Genomic DNA, 21,919 nt, shown 5'->3' with positions numbered 1-21,919 from the left:
AGATGAGATTAGTGCATTCACACAGTATATACCGACCAGTTCACGCAAGTGTAGATTGAAGGAAATTTCTAAATTCTTTTAGACAACACCATTAACTACTTTCAGATGATTAATAACATATTTTCTTTATGTTTTTGATGGCAGGTATAATTTGGGGACAAAAGCAGCAAAAGCATTAAAGTCATGCATGACATTCAGAATATTTGTATGTAGCCTATTTCATTTGTCTTCAGTATTTCTGTCACCTCATTTGCAAATAGTTTTAAAAAAAACTTGACATAATTTCAGTTAGAAACTACTGTGATGTACTGTTGTGAAAACAACTCTCCTCGTCACATTCATTGAGCTTCATTGCATGAATTAGAGATGAAGAGATATGAGTAAACAGTCTGTGTCAAACTTAAAGAGTGAATTTTGAACATGGCCAAATTAATTTCATCTCATTATCAAAACAAATGTCATATTGAGCTGTTCTGTGAAAGCTGCTTTGATAGCTGCACCCTTGTACGACACAGCTGACCGGTGTTTGTAAGATGTTATTTAACGGTTGAGTCTGACCCAATGCCCTGCTTCCTCTCACTGAGCAAATGAATGAGAAAAGAGACCATCATGAGGGCCGCGTGTGGCTCCGTGTACACGTGTGTGTGAAGCTGTGAGTGTGTGCGCGTATGAGAGCCATTAAGATATCAAGCAATAGCCCATTTATCTATGACAGCACAGCTGTGCCAACACAGTCCTAGTGTCTTCTTGTCCACTTTGATTCACATAATAATGAATGATGAGTTGCATTGGCAAAAACGTCCCATTTATCTCAGCTGCTCTCCTGCTCTTGTTTTTTTCTGTCAATATTATCTCTTGATTGCTTGAGAGTGAACAAAATTTATGACCACTGTAACACTCTGTATATATCTCAAAGAAATGCACTTTGACCAACTAAGACAATTAATATACAGGACTAAAATGTTCGTTTCTTTATGGATGCTGTAAACAGTGTCTAAGCTGAAAACATTGCCTTCATTGGCAGTATATGGAGATAATCAGGCAACAAGAGACGTCCTGTCTATTAAGGCAGTTTTGAATTTTGAAGGCAGCACAGATTCGCTGCACGTTTTAGTTTTTTGATCTTATGACTCGTTTTCTGTTGAGAAATAAGCATTGTAAGCACTAATAAATATTTGCTTGGTTATGTATTAAGCTGACATGAATTTGCTCTAGATGATCATTAGGCATGACATTGAGGCCTGTCTAAAACTGGTTTCCTCAGAAGGTACAGTACGTTCATAAACATTAACTGACAGGGTCGGGCACAATTATTGTCTTACATTCGTTGTACAAACCCTTAGTTTGTGGCAATGACTGCAATCCTTTCATTGAAAAGAGGACATGAAGATAACTATGTGGTATAGTGTTGGCTTGATTTATCATTCATAACATATACACATAGTATGCACTCTGGCAGGCACAAGGCCTTTAATATGCAATTATATGCAGTGTGTGAATTATAAAGTGATTTTTGAGGTTAACTGTTTAAATGGAATCTTTTTTATTAATTATCCATCCATTCTCCAAACTGCTTATCCACTGGGGTTTTATAGGCCTATAGGTTATATTATATATAGAGACTTTTATTTGATATTACTCATGTTATTAATCTATTAATACACACATAATTTGTGTGTTTTTTCATGTTTTATTGGAACTTTCTATAGACATAATGATTTTGATGAACTGTATATTCTATGTAAAATCTATCTAAAACGTTCTGCATGAGTTTTCCTCATGGGGAGCAAAAAATGCCCCCCACAATGATTCTGGATATTGCCATCTTTGTGGGGACATTTTGTCCCCATAATTTAGGGTTTGCCAGGACACACGGACACACACACACACACACACACACACACACAAATATAATTCTTTTTTATTTATTTTTTGTTACTTTTTGTGTCAATACGTGTAATGTTTTGCAGACATAATCTGCGCTAATGCCGTTGCTATGGTTACATGTCCAGGCAAACGCGACTTGATCTGTAGGCCGGTTCTGTTTTGTGGCAGGTGGTGAAAGTAAGTTGGGGCTCTTTCTAACTTCTGTAAATACTAAAACGTTTGAAAATCTTGTTGAAACGTGTACATATACTTAAAGAGCATTTGTACAAAAACAATAAAATAAAATAGTTACATGTGAGAAAGCAGTAGCCTAGCCTATAATTGTGTAATATTTTCAGCAGGCTTTTTTTTTAAGCACTGAGATGTTTACAATGAAGCGATAGGGTAACAATGAAATCATATATTGGTAGGTTCAGGAAGTTCATATTCCTTACCGTGATATTCAACAGCTTGTCAGGGGTTCATGAGGGAGGCGTGCAGTAACGTTAGACTTAAAAACGAGCTGTGACGCGACGTGGGAGGAAGGGGAGGGGAGGAGGCGCAACGGTAGCCTACTTATGGAGACGGTCTGACATATGGAGTAAATACTACAGGCTGAGGAGGCGCTTGGACCGCTGGTGCTTTGGACATCGCTGGAGACGCGAATTGGCTTCCCAGCGCGCCGACACTCATCTACCCAAAGCCGTTTAGCAAGAGTCCATGTCAAAACGAGGAAGCAACCGGCATTTTATAGCCTACAGGAAATAAAAGGAGAAAACTGTCAATTGGTTTTCGGCCTCTTTGTTTTTAAAACGACAGATTAAACCCTGGATAAGCTTCATCACGGACTCAACAAACGGACACATAGTTGCGAGTGGAGTATTACTGTAGTTTTTGTCACGCCTATATCAGTGCTTTGTGTTCATTTTTGACGCTCGGAAAGGAAATTTTACCATTTGAATGACACTGACAGTGCCTTCTTTTTGATTGTATTTTATTGACCTTTACTGCAGTAGCCCATCTTGCTCCTTGTTACTTTGCCACTACGCAATAAATCCTGACACATGATTTAGAGCAATCTCAGGTAGATAAGAAAATATAGATAAGGTTAGGTATAGTAAGGTATAGTAGCATATTTTGCTCGAGATAGTATTCAGGCTGTTTATGTCTATATTCGCTATCTGAGATCTGACCAGCGGTACACGTCAAGCGCTGCTCTAGCATCACCGCTCAACATCGAGGACTGAACATTATCAACATGACGGATGGACCGAGACAAAGAGGGAGCGCAGCCCCGAGCACCGGTGAGGATGGAGCAGCAGACGCCGGCAAAGCAGCGGGAGAGTCATCGGTGGCGTTGAAAAAGGAGATCGGTCTCGTCAGTGCCTGTGGCATTATTGTCGGTGAGTGTTAATATGTTTCTATGCATTGTCATGTGGGTGGATGTGTTTTAAACGGATGCATGGTCAGTCGTGCACGGTGCATAGCTTGATTGGATAATGCTGAATGAGAGTCTCAGTCCTATGAAATGGAAAAAGAGGTCATTTAAATCTGGAAAAACAAAAATAGTTGAAAATATAGGTGCCTACTATATATGAAAATATATGATTACAGTGGCGTGAGGTGGTGTTCTGAAATGAGGAGACAAAGTCTTTTTTTATGTTTGCACATTTTCCAAAATAATAACTAAAGGCACAATTTAAACAATATATTTTATTTGTGAACTGATGTTCAGCTGTTCTTTTTAATAATCAACTTATTTTCATCACTTATCAAGCTCAGTAATAGTCATATCCAATCATAGCATGGTGAAGGCAGTGCCTCCTCTCACCACAATTCATTCTCAATTACCTCCCAGCAAACCCACAGCATGCTTTAGGGGGTCTGTTAAAACTCAGTGGGCTCAGGGGAGGCAAGAAAGACGCGGACTCCTTCTGTAACTTTACATGTGGGTGTCGCTGTTTGACAGTGTTGCTTTAGAAAAACTAGTGATTTATGCACTTTTTAATGTAACATTTTGTAATATTTGTGTTGTTTTATTTTTCTAATATGGATTATTTTCTCATCCAATTTTTTGAGGAGGCACTGCCTCCCTTTCCTCCTCGGAGGAAACGTCCCTGGTTATATACGCTTATGTCTGTTGTTCTGTTGATTAGTGGTCCCAATGGTTTGTCTAATGGTCGATACGATATAATGTTGATTTTAGAGATAAACCAATATAGTTTTGGCCTATAGGCCTATTTAAGATGAGTAATGGTTTATACACAATGTTGTTATAAGATATTTATGCACATTATGTTTTAATTTTTGTAGTCTAAAGATTATTTAGTTATCGTTGTGATGATAATGATCTGTAAAATAATCAATATTGGATAGGTCATACAAAACAATATTGATGATGTGTTATAGTTAAATATTTAATACGATTAAGTATAACAAACAAGATGTACGCAATCGCTTCATTTAAAAGAACAATTATTTTACCTAAATATTTACTACTAAATAATAACTATTGGAAAATAGAAAATGTGCATTATCTATTAACAAGGCTGTCAGCAGATTTGGAAACTATCAGTCGATTATTTTGGTCTAGCAAAAAAAAAAAGTATCAGTCTAGCAAACTGCAAAACAGCCATGTGCTTGTGTTTTTTTTTTCACAATAGTTTAAAATACATAAGCTAAGCAAAAATAAATAAAAGCACGTGCCTTGACCAATTTAAACTGGTGGTTTGGTATTTTTTGGCTATTGTTTTCACTTCTGGTTTTATAAAGAAAGAAATCAGGGCAAAAAGACTTAGATAGCAGAGACGCTGAAAATATAACAGGAAGTGAAGAGAGGAAACGTGACTTAACCTTTTGTCAGTTTATTGAGTATTTCACAATGGTGGTTTTCATTTATTGCATTAGGCAGCATTAAGCTATAAAATTATATTTAATGTAATAATGAGAGTTAAGGAAAAGTAACACACCCAAGATAATCCCAGCCCACATTTTAACTGCAGCTATATGATAATCCTCTTCAGCAACCTTGATCAGGTCAGGTCACACATTCACATGCTCTCAGTTGCCTCATGTGAACATTATTATCAGGTGATTGTCGCTTCGGATTGCTCAAAGCTTTCCTCAAGCCTTTGAACTTCATTAGATTTATCAGAATACTTTATAACTTCTGACACTCTCATCTTTATCAACCCCTTTTCTGGAACCCTTTGTGAGCTGGAAATGAAGCATGGACCTGAAAGTGAACTTTCTGTGGTTTTGACTTGCTTGCTTATGTTGAATTTTTGGATTATGGTCTCTGGTAATCAGTAGGGATTGTTTGTTAGAATAGAAACGGGTGCCAGGAAGCAAAAACTGGCCTCAGATGTCATCAAGAGATGCTCGTGGATTGATTGAAGAACATCATACATTAAGCTGGCTACAAAGTATTTCAAAGTTTGATGTGAGCCAAAATAGATGCAACCAGTTAGCAGCTCAGTATTTAATTGCATTCCATTATTCTTTCTCAGACAGGTTTTTGATCTGATACAGTCATGTATTAAACTTTAGTGATTGGTTAATACTCCAGCAAGATGATTAAAATTCAAGTGAAAATGTATGATGTATGTATTGATGTAGAACTGAAAACTGCAAGAGGTAAATTTCCATAGACCTTCATTAGCTGAAAGCTAAACCTGTGTTTTTAGTATGGTTTTTTAATGGTCATAAAAAAAAGAAACATGTTAAACATTTAGCCTAATTTTAGAAACTTTTTGTAAATCTATCCACTTTGATTATACAAAAAGTCTGGGCTGCATAACAGTTGAACCCATTGTATTTGATGAAAGGAGACATTGTTTTGTGTACATGGCTTGCTTCATTAACCCAAACTCTGATTTATTATGTGAATTTGTAAAAGGGAAACATCTGATTATCAAGGCTGCAGATCCACAGAAACCATTTGATCAATGGAGGCATGAAAGAAAATCAATAGGACAGTTGAAAGAGATTCACCTCAGCAAACATATTAGCAGTATATACAATCAGAGCCTGTAACATTAAGTATTTTCTGTTTTTCTGTTTTGCATTTGTGCATTTGTGTCTGTCTTATGTTTATGTCTTTCTGCAGAACCAATTGCCCTACGGGGACAAATAAAAGTCTAAAGTCTAAAGTAAAGTAATAAATAGAAGTACAAGTGAATTTAATATCACTGTGCAATAAACGAGTCATGTCTTTGCACAATGACTGACATGCATATATGATATGCTGATAGCAAAGAGTGAACTGACTTTGAGGTAAGTCAGTTCACTGCGGCCACTTTTGCACCACCTTGTGCAGCTGTATTCGATGTTGGCAATAGGTGCTATCTATCTACTTAAATGGTGTTAGACCTAAATATTTCGGCCCCATGCGAAATTGTGCAGATTGCGTGGGTTCCTATTGAAACCACTGTATTTTGCCAGCAAAAATTAGCCAAACAACAGTAAATGTGATTGCATCTTAATGTGCCAATTCTGACAACAATCCTATCAAAAATTTTACTTTTTTTTTTTTTTAAATCACTCTACAAATGTTTTTTTTATGGCTGGTACAGCTAATGTGCAATGCAGTAAAAAAAACAGACAATGCCTTATCTAAAAGCTAACTGGCACTTTGAATTGAAAGGCGGGACTTTTCTGTAGCCTTTCCATCTATGTGTTTGACAAAGATTAGCACAGATTAGATCAATGTGTGTAGATTGACAAACTAGAATGTTAAATCAGGGATTGCTGCTGTGTTGCCTGTGATGTTTGTGCTGTGAACACACAAAAGGGAAGCAAGAGGATGCAGTATGAAAAGGAAATCCATCTGGATTTTTTCCTCTGTAGTCAGCAAGACCTCTCAGTGTACAACTGTGCACAATAATCTATCAGTATTTTACAGCGTAAAACCTGTTGATGTTCATAATTCCCTGCTGGTTTCCTTATAGTCAATTAATACACAAGCTGGCTGAAACCAGATCAATCCCTACATGCTTTGGCAATAGTAAAAGATACCTTTGATTGTATAAAGTTGTGTAACTTGTACTTTGAGGTCATGGGACATGCTGAAGTTTGTGATAATCATATCTTGACAGGACTTTTTCAAAGCAGAGATTTAGGGAGAGAAGTGAAGTGGGAGAACAGCCAAAGGCATAAAATAAATGCTCAGCTACAGAGAAGTCTGATTACTTGTTTACAGTGGCAATGTTGAACAGACATTTGTATCCAAAGTGATTCACAGAACATAATTGCAGTGACAATCTGACAGGAAAACCTGTACTATTTGACTTACTGATGGGAACAGGTTTCTGTAATTGGGCAGAAACTCCGGCTCATGCATTGTTTACCTGAATTTGCACATGCATCAGTTTGTGTCAAAAGTCCAGACATGAAGCACAAGAATAAACCACAGTTACATGTGCAGAACCGGTAATCACTCCACAATCTGCCTCCCACTTGTACAGTAAGATCACATACTAGTTCAGCATTTTCTGCTTCAGAAAGCCTTTAACCTTTGTCCAGTTTGCCTAAATCACACAAGTGTCTTCCTCCATGGAGGAGCCTTGATCCAGCTTGGTTAGATTTGACATCCCTCTGGGTTTTTGAGATCTTCACAGGGCTTTGGTGGAAAAACACCTTTTGTTGTAAAGTGGTGTGTGTGTGTGTGTGTGTGTGTGTGTGTGTGTGCTTTCCAATGGAATAGTTTAGTAGGTCTAAATTAGATCTTCTGTGAGATCTACGGTTGTTTTGTTGTAAAAATGGTGGTTTACAAGTTATGGATGGGTTCGTTGGTATTGTGTGAATTAATGGGGACATGACCTAATACGTGTGCTAAAATCGACCATGGTTACAAATAATTGCAACAATGGCTTAGATAAGTAAAATTAGATTTGAGAAAAATTCACATCTGGTTTGATATTTTTGTATTGAATGCAATAAAATTCAGACAGTTTACATGTGTAACATAAATGTCCAAATACTTTTTTGGGGCCAATATGTGAATCACAAACACACATAGACCTATATCACACAGTGGTGGTGCACTATACTGCACTAAGTGCACAAATGGCAAATACACACTCCCCCATATATTTGCTGTGTGTACTCACTCCATTAGTCACGCTGAATAATAACTTAGCAAATGTGAATTGCTCTCACCACCTGCTTTCTGTCTCTTGGTTCTCCCTTCTTCTTTCTCTGCCACACTGACATTTTAATATCCGTTTGATTTATACACTGTCCTGCTTTTTCTTTTTCTATACCGCCCCTTTTCTCTTTGCCACTGTCATAAGTCTCGTTGATCTCCTTATCTCCTGGGTTAAGTGTCACACTGTCATCTCATCATGCTTTCCTATGTGTTTTAGGGATAATGTACATAAAATGTAGGGAAGAACCAAATTTTGTCATTTCTTTTTGTATGTAATAGTATCTGCCATTATTGGATATTTATCAGTTAAAATCTATCCACCTTATTTGTGCTTGTTGTAATCACAAACACACTGGTTTGTAGCGCAAATAGTTTTACCATTTACTGCACTTTCTTATTCTTCTAGTTATTTACCTTTAGTAGCTAATTAATCTGAAGTCTCGCACATTCACAGAAAATAGCTTACTTCTGCATTGCAAAACAAGGTGGATATATTTCGGTCTATTTTAAAAAATTTGGATAGATGAAGATATTCTCTTGAATCTTTAAGAGTGCAAGTTGGAGTGAATTTCTGTGTGCACATAATGATAGTTTTTAGTATGTATTAATTACATTTTTTAACAAAGTAGTATAGATTTATAATACTATAATACTAAGACCTATCTAAAATCTTTAAATGCTTTACTCAGGATAAAGTCTGTTTCCTTAATTTCATTTTAAATTGGAGCACTTTAGTAGATTCATTCAGACATTGATTGAAGGCTTATATGATGCGTTGGTGTGACAGCTCCACCTCCTTCTCTTCTCAATTCACAATTCTAATACCCAACCTCTCTGTTTTCTCTTTTGCAGGTAACATCATCGGCTCTGGAATCTTTGTCAGTCCAAAGGGAGTGTTGGAAAATGCCAGTTCAGTGGGCCTGGCTCTCATCGTATGGATCGTCACAGGCGTTATAACAGCGATTGGAGCACTCTGCTACGCTGAGCTTGGCGTCACAATCCCCAAATCTGGAGGCGACTACTCTTATGTCAAGGACATCTTCGGAGGACTGGCAGGGTGAGGTTTTCAGCCACACATTGGTTTTAATAATACTTCCAGAGAATAGACTGCTTATCAATCAAAGTCCATATTATTTCTAAAAGTAGATGACTTAATTATTGGTAATGCAGAACTTAGTGTGGTAGGATTTTTAACATGAATGTATCTCGGTGTCCCTGTAAGTCAGCAATTCAACAAACCAGAAGAAAATAATGGAATAACAACATTTCTCGCTCCACAGGAATCCTATATTTTTTTTCTGTCAAAACACCTGTAATCTCATGTCAACAGTCTACTGTGACAGTAAACACCATTACACTTGATTGTATGGTGTTACCATTATTGTTGAATCACGGAAGCTACACCAGTTATTTTTGCCAAGAGATTTCTATTTATTATTTGTATACATGTGTCAGACAGAGAGAAACAGGCATAGCAGAATAAGGCTAGCAGAATGAGGAGGTCTTCATTCCAGATTTCTCTGTTCCCCATTTCTCTATTCCCTCACCCCATCATGCCTCTATTTCTCCTTCCTCTCACCCCATCATGCCTTTATGTTTCTCTGGGGTGGTACAGTAAGATTGAGCTTATATACACCACTCTGGGACTTACAAACATGTTGCTTATGTTTAAAAATGGAACGTATACCTCATGCTTACACATGGTACAATCCACTTTCCATGTTAAGAAACTATCCTTCTGTGTATACATTTGTGGTACATTTGCATCAGTTGAAACATTCCTTTCCTTGTAAAGAACATGCCAATTGTACACATTTGAAGTATCATCATCAGTGGAACATCTCTGAGTTGCTCTGAGTGAATGTTGCATTGCACGTCAGCACACATGTACAACAAACTCTGACTTCATAAAATACATTATGAAATTATTATGAAAATGAATAAAGAAAAATAATACTAAAAAATAACATTAAACAGTAAAATGTTTAGTCTTCAGTTAAAGTTATGCTGCTAACACATTGCTGCTGTCTGGTGAAGTAGTTGTAGCTGTGATTTAACATTTCTTAATCCACCAATAGGTACTCAGCAGCGGTCAATCAAATCTTTTAGGACTGGCTTTGCTTACATTTTAACAACCTTTGCTTAGCACAGTGACTGCTCTAATGAATAATACTGCCAGAGAACAACCATTAGCTGGTCATTCCCTCGTGCCTCTATCTCACTCCAAAAAAATGATGGCAATAAATGATCTTGTATACACAAATTGAGTCCATCCTTAGAATAAAGACTGTTATATGCAAATAACACAATGCGTATCACTAGCTAAAAGGAACTATGGTATTGACATGGTACTTTGTGTTTTTGGAGATGAAATATAGTTATCAAAATACCACTGTATTACCATCTATTGAGTACTTTTTTGTTGGAAGCATTATAACTTTTGAACGTTTGTATGCTACAGGTTTCTGCGGTTGTGGATTGCTGTGTTGGTGATCTATCCTACTAACCAGGCAGTTATCGCTCTTACCTTCTCCAACTACGTCCTGCAGCCTCTGTTCCCCACCTGCTTCCCCCCAGAGAATGGTCTGCGTCTGCTCGCTGCCATCTGCTTGTGTGAGTACCAGAAGGAAAGACAGAGATATCATTGTCTTATCCGTTTAGGGATTTTTGCTACTGACATGCATATTTAGATGACCATTGATATTGTTACAAGTCCTCCCTATATATATGCTCAACCAAAACAAAAAGTCGCAGACATATCATGGCCATATTCCAGGATGACAAGATCTTGTATTGACAGTGCAAGAGTTGAGTTGTAAAGTCTCCTCCAGCACATCCCAAAGACTTACAATGAATTTAAGGTCTGGATTCAGAGGTGCCAATTCATGTGTGAAAATGATTCTTCATGCTCCCTCCCAACCCTTCTTTTACAATTTGAGCCTGATGTATCTTGACATTGTCATTCTGGAAAATGGTCATGATGTGTCTTCCTACATGGTTGTAAGAAATGAAAAGCTACACACTCCATCAAGGGTTAGAAGAACTGTTGCCAAACATATAACATGCTAGAAACATAATAATCACTGCAATAATCTATTTGACCAGGCAGTGTGTGTGTATATGTGTGTGTATATATATATATATATATATATATATATATATATATATATATATATATATACATATACATACATGCTTATATATAGGGACTGCGAGAGAATGGTTAAAAAAAGAGAAAAGGTTAAGATAGCAAAAATAAGGGAAGTAAAGTGAGAGCAGTTAACTTGTGGATGCTAAACCATTATCATATGTAAGAGAGGATGTGGCATGCACAAAACTATTTTAAGGTTATCTGAATTATTGAACACTCCTCATAAGATGAAAAAAAAAAACTGTATATTTTACATACATTGTAGACTGTTTTATGCTGTTTACCTCACAGATGCTATAACAACTTACACAATCACTATTTCCACATCTGCTTGTGATTCACTTCTGAACACTTGTATATTTTAGACATTTTTCTCTGCGCATGCACAAATTGTTGCTGGGAATGGATACTTCATTACAGCCTTTTACGTTTGACCGTAAGGGCAAATCACGCTCAAGTGAAAGAACCTTGAAGGCCAGATCTAGAGAGACAGTGTTTTGGGACTGATGTGTGATTGAAGAAGACCGAGGGGTCATACCCTGGGAGAAGGAACAAAAAGGTTGTGGGAAAATGTGCGGAAGATAGAAAAGGATGAGAGTAAAAGAGAGAGGGATATGTGAAGATGGATGGAATGATATTTTTCATGGCGTCAAGAAACCTTGAGCGTGGGCTTTCTGCAAACTTCACGCTGGAGCTACAAATACTGCAAGCTGTATGTAGACAGGCAAACAACAGAGACCCTAAGAAAAAAGAGAGAGGTCAAGAAGAGAAGATATTAGGTGATATCTCAACTTGTTTTGATATTGCAACTGTAAAGTTTCAATTTAAATCCAACCTTAATAGTGATTTAGTTTAATAATTAGATATATTAATAATATGTAATAATTTTTTTCTTTTTATGGAAAAAATCTGACCCAGAATTAGCTACTTAACTGTAACCAGTACTAGCTCTTTGTACATTTCGCAGGGTTACAGAGCTGAGCCAGCATTCATTGTGTGCTTTTAATACTGTAAATTTTGACTGTATCAAGACCAAAATGTTCTGATTAGCTGAAGCTGAGGGTTGTTTTTTAACTAAACAGATGTTCTCAAGCAGCTCTAAAGCTTTTTTGCTTTTTTTTTTTTTTTTTTTTGCTTCTTCTTTAGCTTTGCTTTTGTTTTGTTTAGAGATCTGCAGGAAGTAAGTGAAAGGGCAAAAGTGGACACTATGGCACAGTTTTAAACTATGTCCCTGTTCTTGTACTCAACTCTTTTGTACCCTTTATGTCTTTTCTTCTAAAACCACTACAGCAATTCTGAGAAAAGTTTGTTTGTAAGAGTGTCCATGGCTCGGTTTCAGAACCTAATTTGTGGCCAAACGGTTGTCAGAATAACTGCTGCCATTTAAGATACCTTCTCATGGCCAAATACTGGCAGCATTGCATGTACATTTCTCAGAGAAGACAATCTCATAAGGTATTTGTCCCAAGTTGTGTACTATACACTATGCACTTACTCTGTGCACTATGTACTCTACCTCCAGCATCAGAGTCTGATAGCCCCTTCTGCTACATTAGGAAAGTTACGACAGTTGATTGTATTAAGTGACCAACATTTCAAACATTTGTTTTTTTTAGGTGATCATCGGCTATTTTAAGCGCACTTTTTCTTTTTTTTTCTTTTCTGTGTAAACACACTAACACCATTTATACAATAAAATTGTATAGAAAGTATGCAAATTGGGACTTACTGTATTGTGAAAACTTAAAGAAAAAAAGTGATACGTGAGAAAATTGTTGATTATTAATATAATTATAATTTATACAATTTTGTAAATTACTGAATAGGTTAAATCTTCTTAAAAATGTACTATTTTACCAAAAATTGCATGTGCTTAAGCTTAAGCTCATTTGGGTATCACAGGTTAGCTTAGCAACATGCTAACTTTTTGGCTATTTGAGCTTCGAATCAATTATTTATTCCATTTTAATTAATTATGCTGCCTATGCAAGCAGTAAAGCGCAAAACAGAATCCACCACGTTTTAGAACAGATCCCATGAGTATATTGTGTTTAACAGACTGTTGAATGTTAGGGGAAAAAAAACAGTTTAGCACATGATTGTACTTGCATAAAGTCTTAAGATATCAAGGAGATAAAATGGAATGTTAAATGAGTAACTGACCTCTGTGTGCGTGACCGCCACTGTAATCAGCTTATTGTAGTAAGATTCCTGTTGTCATAGGAATGTTTTCTGCATTCTTGCATTAGCATGGTGTACTATGTAGATTTCACTACCTGCTTATTTTTCCATTCCGAAGTAGTTTTACAAACACCACCCTCTAAGGCGTCCTTAGACACGACTGGGCTCAGTTAGAAACATGTAATTGCTCTGTACAGCGAGGCAGTGCCCTTTTTTAACACAGAGATAAGACATAGGGATTTCACTTCCTCGCCCAAAGCCTTGTTGTGTTTGGTTTTTACTGCATTCTCTTCACATTATTTGACAGGATGTCAGTTTGCACTGTCAGACTATCTGTGTACCTTACCCCACTTAATATCACTTGACTTGCATTTTATTGTTGTGACTAGATGCTGCTGCACCTCTAAGTAGTTTCATTCTAAATGAGTGCCAAGAACTCTTGCTGAGTTTGGCCACTGCACATTGACATTCTCAAATCACACCCAGTTCACATTAGTTTTATATGTAATTGCTCTTTAGTGAGTGATTTGATTTGCTCTTGTCTACAAGTACACAAATAGTATTTGAATGAAACGAGATAAAGCTGAACCCCGAAGTGCACATCACGAGGCGGCATTTTTGCATGTCTTGCAAGTTCTCAAAAGTGCATGAGTCAAGACTCAAAGTTTACTTGCATGTCCCTCTGATTTTATGACCAAATATGTCTGTCACATGCATCAGACAACTGTGTGCATGTGACTATGAGAGTTATTTAGCACATTGACTTTTTCAACATTGGTTTTCTAAGTTAAAATGTATATGAATGTATAAAAAAATATATGTTTCACGTGCTCTAACTGGTTACAATGTTATTTTTTTAAAAATCTTGTAGCTTTTTGTTGTTCATTTAAATAATTCTCCAGTCTGTCAAATGATTTCTTAAAAGTACAAATATTCCATGTACTCTTTCAAATCATATGAGGTCAAAAATAAATATCACACGGGCTGTCAATGCTTGAAATTTTCCTGTAGCATTTTGCTGGCAATGCCACATTAGATTTGAAAAGAGAATATGCATACCGAGTTGCTTTGAATAAAAACATCTGACAGATCAACAAATATAAAGGCAAAATATCATATCCTATTATAATTTGTCTGTGCTGACTTTTTTAACCTAATTTCACCTGCCTATCTGTTTCAGATGTTGCATCGCATTCAAATGTTTATATGTATTGAATAGGTTCACCTGAAGGCCTATTTCGAGCTTGTCATTTGTGTGTCTGATTAATTCCTCATTTCTGAAAGCATTATTTTATAATCCTTTGGCATACTAGACTGTTCAAACAGCAGGGAGCCATTAATCTCCGGCTCATAGTGTGTGTATTGTGTGTAACCAGCCTTGTAACCTCAATGTCTGTGTGTTTCAGTGCTGCTGACTTGGGTGAATTGTGCCAGCGTGCGCTGGGCAACACGAGTACAGGATGTCTTCACTGCAGGGAAACTTCTGGCCCTCATTCTCATCATCATCATGGGTTTTGTACAAATCTGCAAGGGTAAGTACCATATGTCTATGTATGTGTGTGCATGCTACATATTATTGGTTATTCAAGGTGGTCTGTGCTAAATAAAGCTGTGTGGTGCTTGTTCTTGTCCATGCGTTTGTAGAAGTCTGCATGCGTGACTCCCCGTCCTCCTGGGCGCTTTGCTTTATCTCTAGTAGCTACGTAAAATCTTTAGAAAAACTGAAAGCACAGCACTTCCCCTCTTAGCCTTGTTGTCTCAGCAGAAGTCACTGGGTTCAAACCCTCTAATAAAGAATAACACAGATAATGCAGTGTTCACAGTTGCTGCGTCAGAGAGGATTAAATAATGATCACACTGCCGACGGCCTGTTAGCTCAGACACTGACCTGATAATATGAGAGTGACAGATGTGATTCCATCATGCAGAAGATTTAAAAAAGACTGGATTTGGGTTTGTTGGCATTGGCTGCTCTTTAATGTGGGGTCTTCAGGGTCATGTATGCTCTCAAAGAGAGTTTAGAGAGAACATGTGACCCTAGAATTGTGGTATTAATACTATGGCTTAGGGAGCAAAAAGATTGTAGGTTCAGGAAATCCAGTCAAAACCAGTTTACGGTGGAAGTTGTATTTTGGAACATGGTAGCTGGTCTCTAACTGGTTCAGGCTGGTCTTTGGTGGATTACTAGCTGGTGGGAATCTGCCAAAGATCGTAGCCAATTGGATCTAATGCCCCTTGCTGGAAAAATCATATTATTTTTGTCCAAGATGGTCTACCAGTGTCATAAGGTTTCTACCAACTCAATCCAGCTGGGTTTAGCTGGATTTTCATAAACTTACTACTGTTTGTTATTAAGATCACAATGCCATTTTGGTCCTTGACCAGGGAACTTGACCATCAGTTGCTCAAAAGGAGCTGTGTTTGCGATTACTCTACTTTAAGCTGTTTTGAGTGAAAGCGTTTGCTAAAGGTTAACTAACTAGCTAATAAACAAGAGGCATTTCATAACAATTTTCCCTTTGATGTTTGATAACTATTGTACACTTTTTTTTTTTTTTTTTTTCTCCAGGCGAATATTACTGGTTGGAGCCGGCCAATGCTTTCGAGCCGTTTCAAGACTATGATGTTGGTCTGATTGCTCTGGCATTTCTACAGGGGTCTTTCGCCTACGGTGGCTGGAATTTCCTTAATTATGTCACAGAGGAACTCGTCGACCCCTATGTGTAAGCCAATTTTCATCTAAAGAGCTCACTGTAATTCAATACTGTGTTCTCAGTATTTAATTAGTATTAATTGTTATTAGTGTAAATTAAATATACATTTATAATATCCAGCAAACAACCACATAAAGGATCAATAGTCAGAATGGTCTGCAATATGTCAAACTGCACAAGTATAAAGAGCCAAAAGAATCACTGTATAATTTTACACAATGCTCTGAGGAGGCAACTGGAATCTGCCTCAGACTGACTGAAAAGTATTATATGTAGTTGGTTGGCTAAAATAATGCAATGTACTACTTCTGACTGAACACTTCTTTTCCTCTTTCTTGTTTTTATACAGAAACCTCCCCCGTGCTATCTTCATCTCCATTCCCCTCGTGACTTTTGTGTATGTTTTTGCTAACATTGCCTACGTCACTGCCATGAGCCCTCAGGAGCTGCTGGCTTCTAATGCTGTAGCTGTGGTGAGTGTTCATTCATAGCAGTCCGACATTTCAGGACTGCAAACAGACTGATTGTTTTGCTTTATGCAGGAGATTCTTTGACATATCTAACCAAGTATCAATATTTAAAGTTCTTTAAATGATACTTGGATTGAGCTCTTGATGCCTGTGTACCATTCAAATAGATATATCAGACTCCAGAATCTTCTGCATTCAATTCTTAAGACTTTCTTAATGAAACAGCACAGATTTTATGGACATGATAATGCATGTTTTCGATCAACGTCCTCTTTTCCTCTGCTTGTCTCTCCTTTCTCTCCTTCACCACTCTGTTGCTCTCTCCCAGACGTTTGGTGAGAAGCTGTTGGGAGTGATGTCATGGATCATGCCCATCTCTGTGGCCTTGTCCACATTTGGGGGGGTCAACGGCTCCCTCTTCACCTCCTCTCGGTCAGTCCCTCCCTTCATCCATCCATCCATCCATCCATCATTTATACACAAGACTCATCTGTCTATCTGTCTGTCTGTCTATCTATCTATCTATCTATCTGTCGTTCGTTCGTTCGATCGATCGTTCTGTCTGTCTGTGTCTTCACATATTCCCCTCTACTGAATATAATGGTATTGTAAAAAACAGTATTCCTGGATTGTCCTCATGTTGTTTAGGTTGTTCTTCGCGGGTGCACGTGAAGGCCATCTCCCTAGTCTGCTGGCTATGATTCATGTGAAGCGCTGCACCCCAATTCCAGCTCTGCTCTTCACTGTGAGTATCATATATACAGTATATATACCTCTCTCTCCCTTTAAGTGCGTCTTTATAACTCACTCTCACATTTGTTGCACATCATTTAATTCCGCTGGACAGTTGCTGAATTTAAGACTGACTTGTTCTTTTGTTGATTTTATGGCCTGCATTCTTCCGTAGTCCCAGTATGAATGGTCTTTATGATAATGTGATATGATATCAGACAGTTCTTATACATATACCAAAAATCTCTCTCTTGCCTTCCCGCAGTGCATCTCAACAATTCTGATGCTGTGCACCAGTGACATGTACACACTCATAAACTATGTGGGTTTCATCAACTACCTCTTCTATGGTGTCACTGTTGCCGGGCAGATTGTGCTTCGGATTAAACAACCAGATATGCACCGGCCAATTAAAGTAAGTCCCAAGAATTACTGAAACCCAGTGTTAAATTTTAGTATTTTATGCTAATTTTTAATTTAATTATTAAAAAACATTACCTTACAGTGTGAAGAAAAAAAAATCAATGATCTCGGTAGTTGTTGACTTTTTACTGGTAATTTGCCATCTGTTATATATCCAGTATTCTGTTCAGCAAATGTATTTATATTTTGCTATAACCTTTGAATCATGATGTGCTTGTCCGGTTCTAGGTACTCCCTACATACCTCCCATAGAAGCTGAAAACTTAAGATACATTTTTACTTCTGGCTGCTAACCTTACTTCTCCAACTCACAGATCAGTCTGGTGTGGCCTGTCATCTACCTGCTGTTCTGGGCCTTCCTGCTGATCTTCTCTCTGTACTCGGAGCCTGTGGTGTGTGGCATTGGCTTGGCCATCATGCTTACTGGTGTCCCTGTCTATTTCTTGGGCGTGTACTGGGAAAACAAGCCCCAATGTTTCAATACATTTGTTGGTAAGTGGAATAAAGTTCACAGATATGTGGGGCTTAATGATGACATCACTTTTCTGTATTAGGTCTGATTAGAGACAATGTATCTCGCGCTGGGAACTGAGAACCGATTATATTATATTTACACTACTAATCAAAAGTTGGGTAAAGAAATTAATACTTTTATTCAGCAAGGATGTATTAAATTGATTCAAAGTGACATTTATAATGTTTCTGTATGGCATACGGTATATCAATATTAACAGTACAAATCGACACATTACTCAATGTGGGATATTGATTGCAAGAGACTGGACAGGATTCACAGTTACGCTTTTAGTAAGAAAGACCCCTTAAATTAAATGATTCTCTTTATGTTCTCAGACAAGATGACATACCTGGGTCAGAAGTTTTGTGTAGTGGTCTACCCAATGGAGGAAGAGAAGAAAAACGAAGAGCCTGGAGATGAGATCGAAATGAAGGAACAGTCGGTTCCACTGTCAGCAGGAGATGAGGAGACACCGAAATCAGCTGACTGCTAAACAGACACACGGAGACACACTCGTTCTCTCACATACGTGAGACTTATTCAGATAGACACTGGAAATCAAACTCAGATTTTTTTCACATACCACTATATTTTGCCTTTTCATAAAGAGGGGGTTGCACTGGAGTGCAAGTGGCTAAGCTCAGGAGAGAGAAATGAACAAAGACTAGCTGCTCCACAGGTCATGTGGTTCTGCTGTAGTGGTCTTAGAAAATGTTCTACATTCTCTCTAGTTGCTAGTCTCTCAGCAGCCGCTTTCTACTCCATCGACTGTGCAAAAGAATTACAACACTAAAATGAGAGATTACATAAAGCCCTAAAGGGTCTGCATTTTTAAAGAACTTTTCGAAACATTCTTTTCTACGAGAAACACAGGGAATTAGAATTCCATTCTGTAAATTACAGTTTATGATAAAAATGCCAAACTACATCATGGCTTACCCTGATAGGGCAGGGTTAATTTTATTTATTTATTTATTACGGAGTACATTCTAATGTTCTAATTCTTACCCCCTCTTTATTTTTCTTTTTTTCAGTTCAGGTCTCTGTCATAACACTCCTAGCAGAAAAAAGTTTTTTTTATAAGCCAAAGCTGTATTTTAATTTGACATTTTCTCATTTCAAGTGTATTTCATCAAACCAAAACACTCAAAAGCATTTCTTTTTTTATATATTGATATTTTTGATTGTCTTATTCTAATCATATTCCTTTGCTATTATACAATTATTATTATTCTTTTCTCTTTCCTAAAGGAAAGCTCTGGGACCTTTTTTTAATCATCATATTTTTAAGGCATATATTTAAGAACCAATTGTTGTGGTTCAGAGTAGTTTTCTTCCAGGTTACTCTGGTCCTGATACAATTCAAGCTCTTTTATTTACCTTAACTTTTATGTAAACTGTATAAAGTTATTATCGCTGTTAAAGAGTATTTTGCTTTCTGATATTTTTGAAGATAAAAGGTGTTTAATGAAATTTAAAGAGGCCATTGTGAAGTTAAGTGTTGCAGCAGTATATTCATTCTGTGTGGACTTTAGATAATACGGCTCACGATGACATTGGATTTACAGCCACAGTCATAAATTCACTTTCCCACAATTTAATTATTACAAAAGTTTATACACAGATGCAGATTCAAAATGACAGAGTGGGTTGGTTATATGGAGAAAAAAAAAAAAAAGTGGCGCATATAGTGTAGCTGAAAGCCTGTGAGAATGTACTAGTTCTATAGTTTTGGTTCTGTCATTTATTATGTGAATATTCAAAAACTTGAAATCAGTTATGTCAGAAGAGCTTGTTAAATCAGTAATGTAATGCACAATATATCATAATTGTGTAGATTGACTGTAGATGTTAATGTAGGTGCAATACAAGGGACTAGAATCAATCGATCAAGCTATATATAATAACAAACCTTTGATTTATTATATAGTCTGAATGATTACATTAATATACTAAATAATTTAACTACACACCAAAATGAAACAAGCCTTAAAGATAATTAATTTTCTTTAAAAAATAAATTAAACATTAAAATGTGTAAGTAAATGACATATGCTCAGTTCAAGAATACATGATTAAAGTGTTCAGTATGTATGTATGCCACTTGTCCATACAAACATACAAGGCTTTTTAGTGGTCACAGGGTCTGTTCATTGTGCTTCTGTGTTGATGTCACACCTATACCCACTTGTGAAGACTATGGAAAGTGCCAGTTGTTCTTTGTTGTATTTTTGTTTTAGTTTATTTTTTCTTTTCTTTTTTTTTTTTTTGCAGATCTGTAATGTATAGGTGCTGTATAAAAAGCAATATAATATATAGATCACAGTGTAAGTCATAGCACATCCATTTTGCATGAGCTTAACCCCCCACATTCCTTAGAGACTATAGTATCAAAACTATAACCTTCGCACTTACACAATAAACACTGCCTTTGGTTCCAATGTCCTAGTCAAGCGGCGGCGATACCTGTCATTATCATCAATGAATCAAAGACTGACTGCGTAAACTTTGATCATTGTATCGAGCGTCTTTGGTTCTAGTAATGCTGCTCCTGAGCTGTGCCTCAGTATCCAGCACTGCCTGCTGTGTGATAAACACAAACATAATGTATATTTTATATAAAACATGCGACTTTGATTGTGCTGAAATATAAATATTTCGTATCCACACACACACATTCAAATCATACATGCGATACCAAAAGCCATGCAAAATGATTTCTGTTCATTTTCACGTAGGTATTTGATTGTCACCATCAGTAACAAATGATTGATGTCAATATTTTGAATGTCCTTGTCACAACTATATAAATCAACAAGACAATGACTTTTATAGATTATATTAAGATATGTACAGTCTAAAACGATTTAAAAAAAAAAATCATCACGTTCAAATTGCCGCTTACACATAACTGGGGGTGAACGGTTTGTACCAGAGTCTTCTTGTTTACTGTAGGTTTTGTATTTGTTTGAAAAGTGTGTATTACAAGATGAATAAATCTATGCTGAACCAAGGAAGACTTGTGCTTTTCTTGGCTAAAAAAACAACAACCGTGCAGCACTGCCACCTGTAGGCAGATTATGGTCACCGTGTTCAATAGTGTCAACGCTGTCACATCTGTAAGAATTTAAAAGGATTTTCAACTCAGTTTGCAGGTGACGTATTGATTCACCACATGGGTTCATATTACAGTTTTTCTCAATCACTTTGGCTCATTATTATCTAAACTGTGCAATTGTCACGTTATTCCACGTAACTCTTCCAAAACATTTCATTTATGCTTCAAAAACCTAGTAATTGTGTGAGTAAATTGGCCAATGCCCCCAAAATGAAACATTTTTTATGTCATCATATGAGCTGTACTGGTCAAAATGTTTTTTGGCAGTCAACCCTGGAAATGTTTGCCACTTTTGTCACACGGCACTTTTTACATAGATTTCAACAGGCAAAAAATTTACTAGAAAAGGTCAATACCGTAATACACAGAAAAAATATATGGCCATTTTTATGTATACAGTACTTTTTTTTGTAGCAAATTGATTCATGTATACAGAAAACATTCCATGTCATAGATATTTATGAATTTACAAGATTTTGAGAACTGAATGGTTCATTTTGCATGTGATGGCTCACATGATTGTTTATTAGTTGTGAAGAGTTTGACAATTTCACTGAAAAGCCATGTGCAATTAGTTATTTTACAAATAGCAAGAAATT

At 36.8% G+C, this 21,919-nt stretch overlaps 1 protein-coding gene across 1 annotated transcript; it reads left to right on the top strand.

Moving 5' to 3' along the window:
- The first annotated feature begins 2,410 nt into the window (after window positions 1–2,410).
- Window positions 2,411–21,215, top strand: slc7a8a (solute carrier family 7 member 8a). Its single transcript, XM_084107733.1, has 11 exons — window positions 2,411–3,269; window positions 8,867–9,071; window positions 10,476–10,627; window positions 14,753–14,878; window positions 15,916–16,069; window positions 16,410–16,533; window positions 16,859–16,962; window positions 17,179–17,275; window positions 17,528–17,677; window positions 18,000–18,177; window positions 18,538–21,215. The coding sequence occupies exons 1-11, from the start codon at window positions 3,125–3,127 to the stop codon at window positions 18,693–18,695; spliced, it is 1,593 nt and encodes a 530-aa protein (XP_083963859.1). The 5' UTR covers window positions 2,411–3,124; the 3' UTR covers window positions 18,696–21,215.
- Window positions 21,216–21,919: the final 704 nt, after the last annotated feature.

The sequence above is a fragment of the Abramis brama genome, assembly GCF_963993115.1.
Source record: "Abramis brama genome assembly, chromosome: 3".
Classification (NCBI taxonomy): domain Eukaryota; kingdom Metazoa; phylum Chordata; class Actinopteri; order Cypriniformes; family Leuciscidae; genus Abramis; species Abramis brama.
Note: the sequence above shows the minus strand (reverse complement) of the source record. Positions and strands in the feature narration are given on the sequence as shown.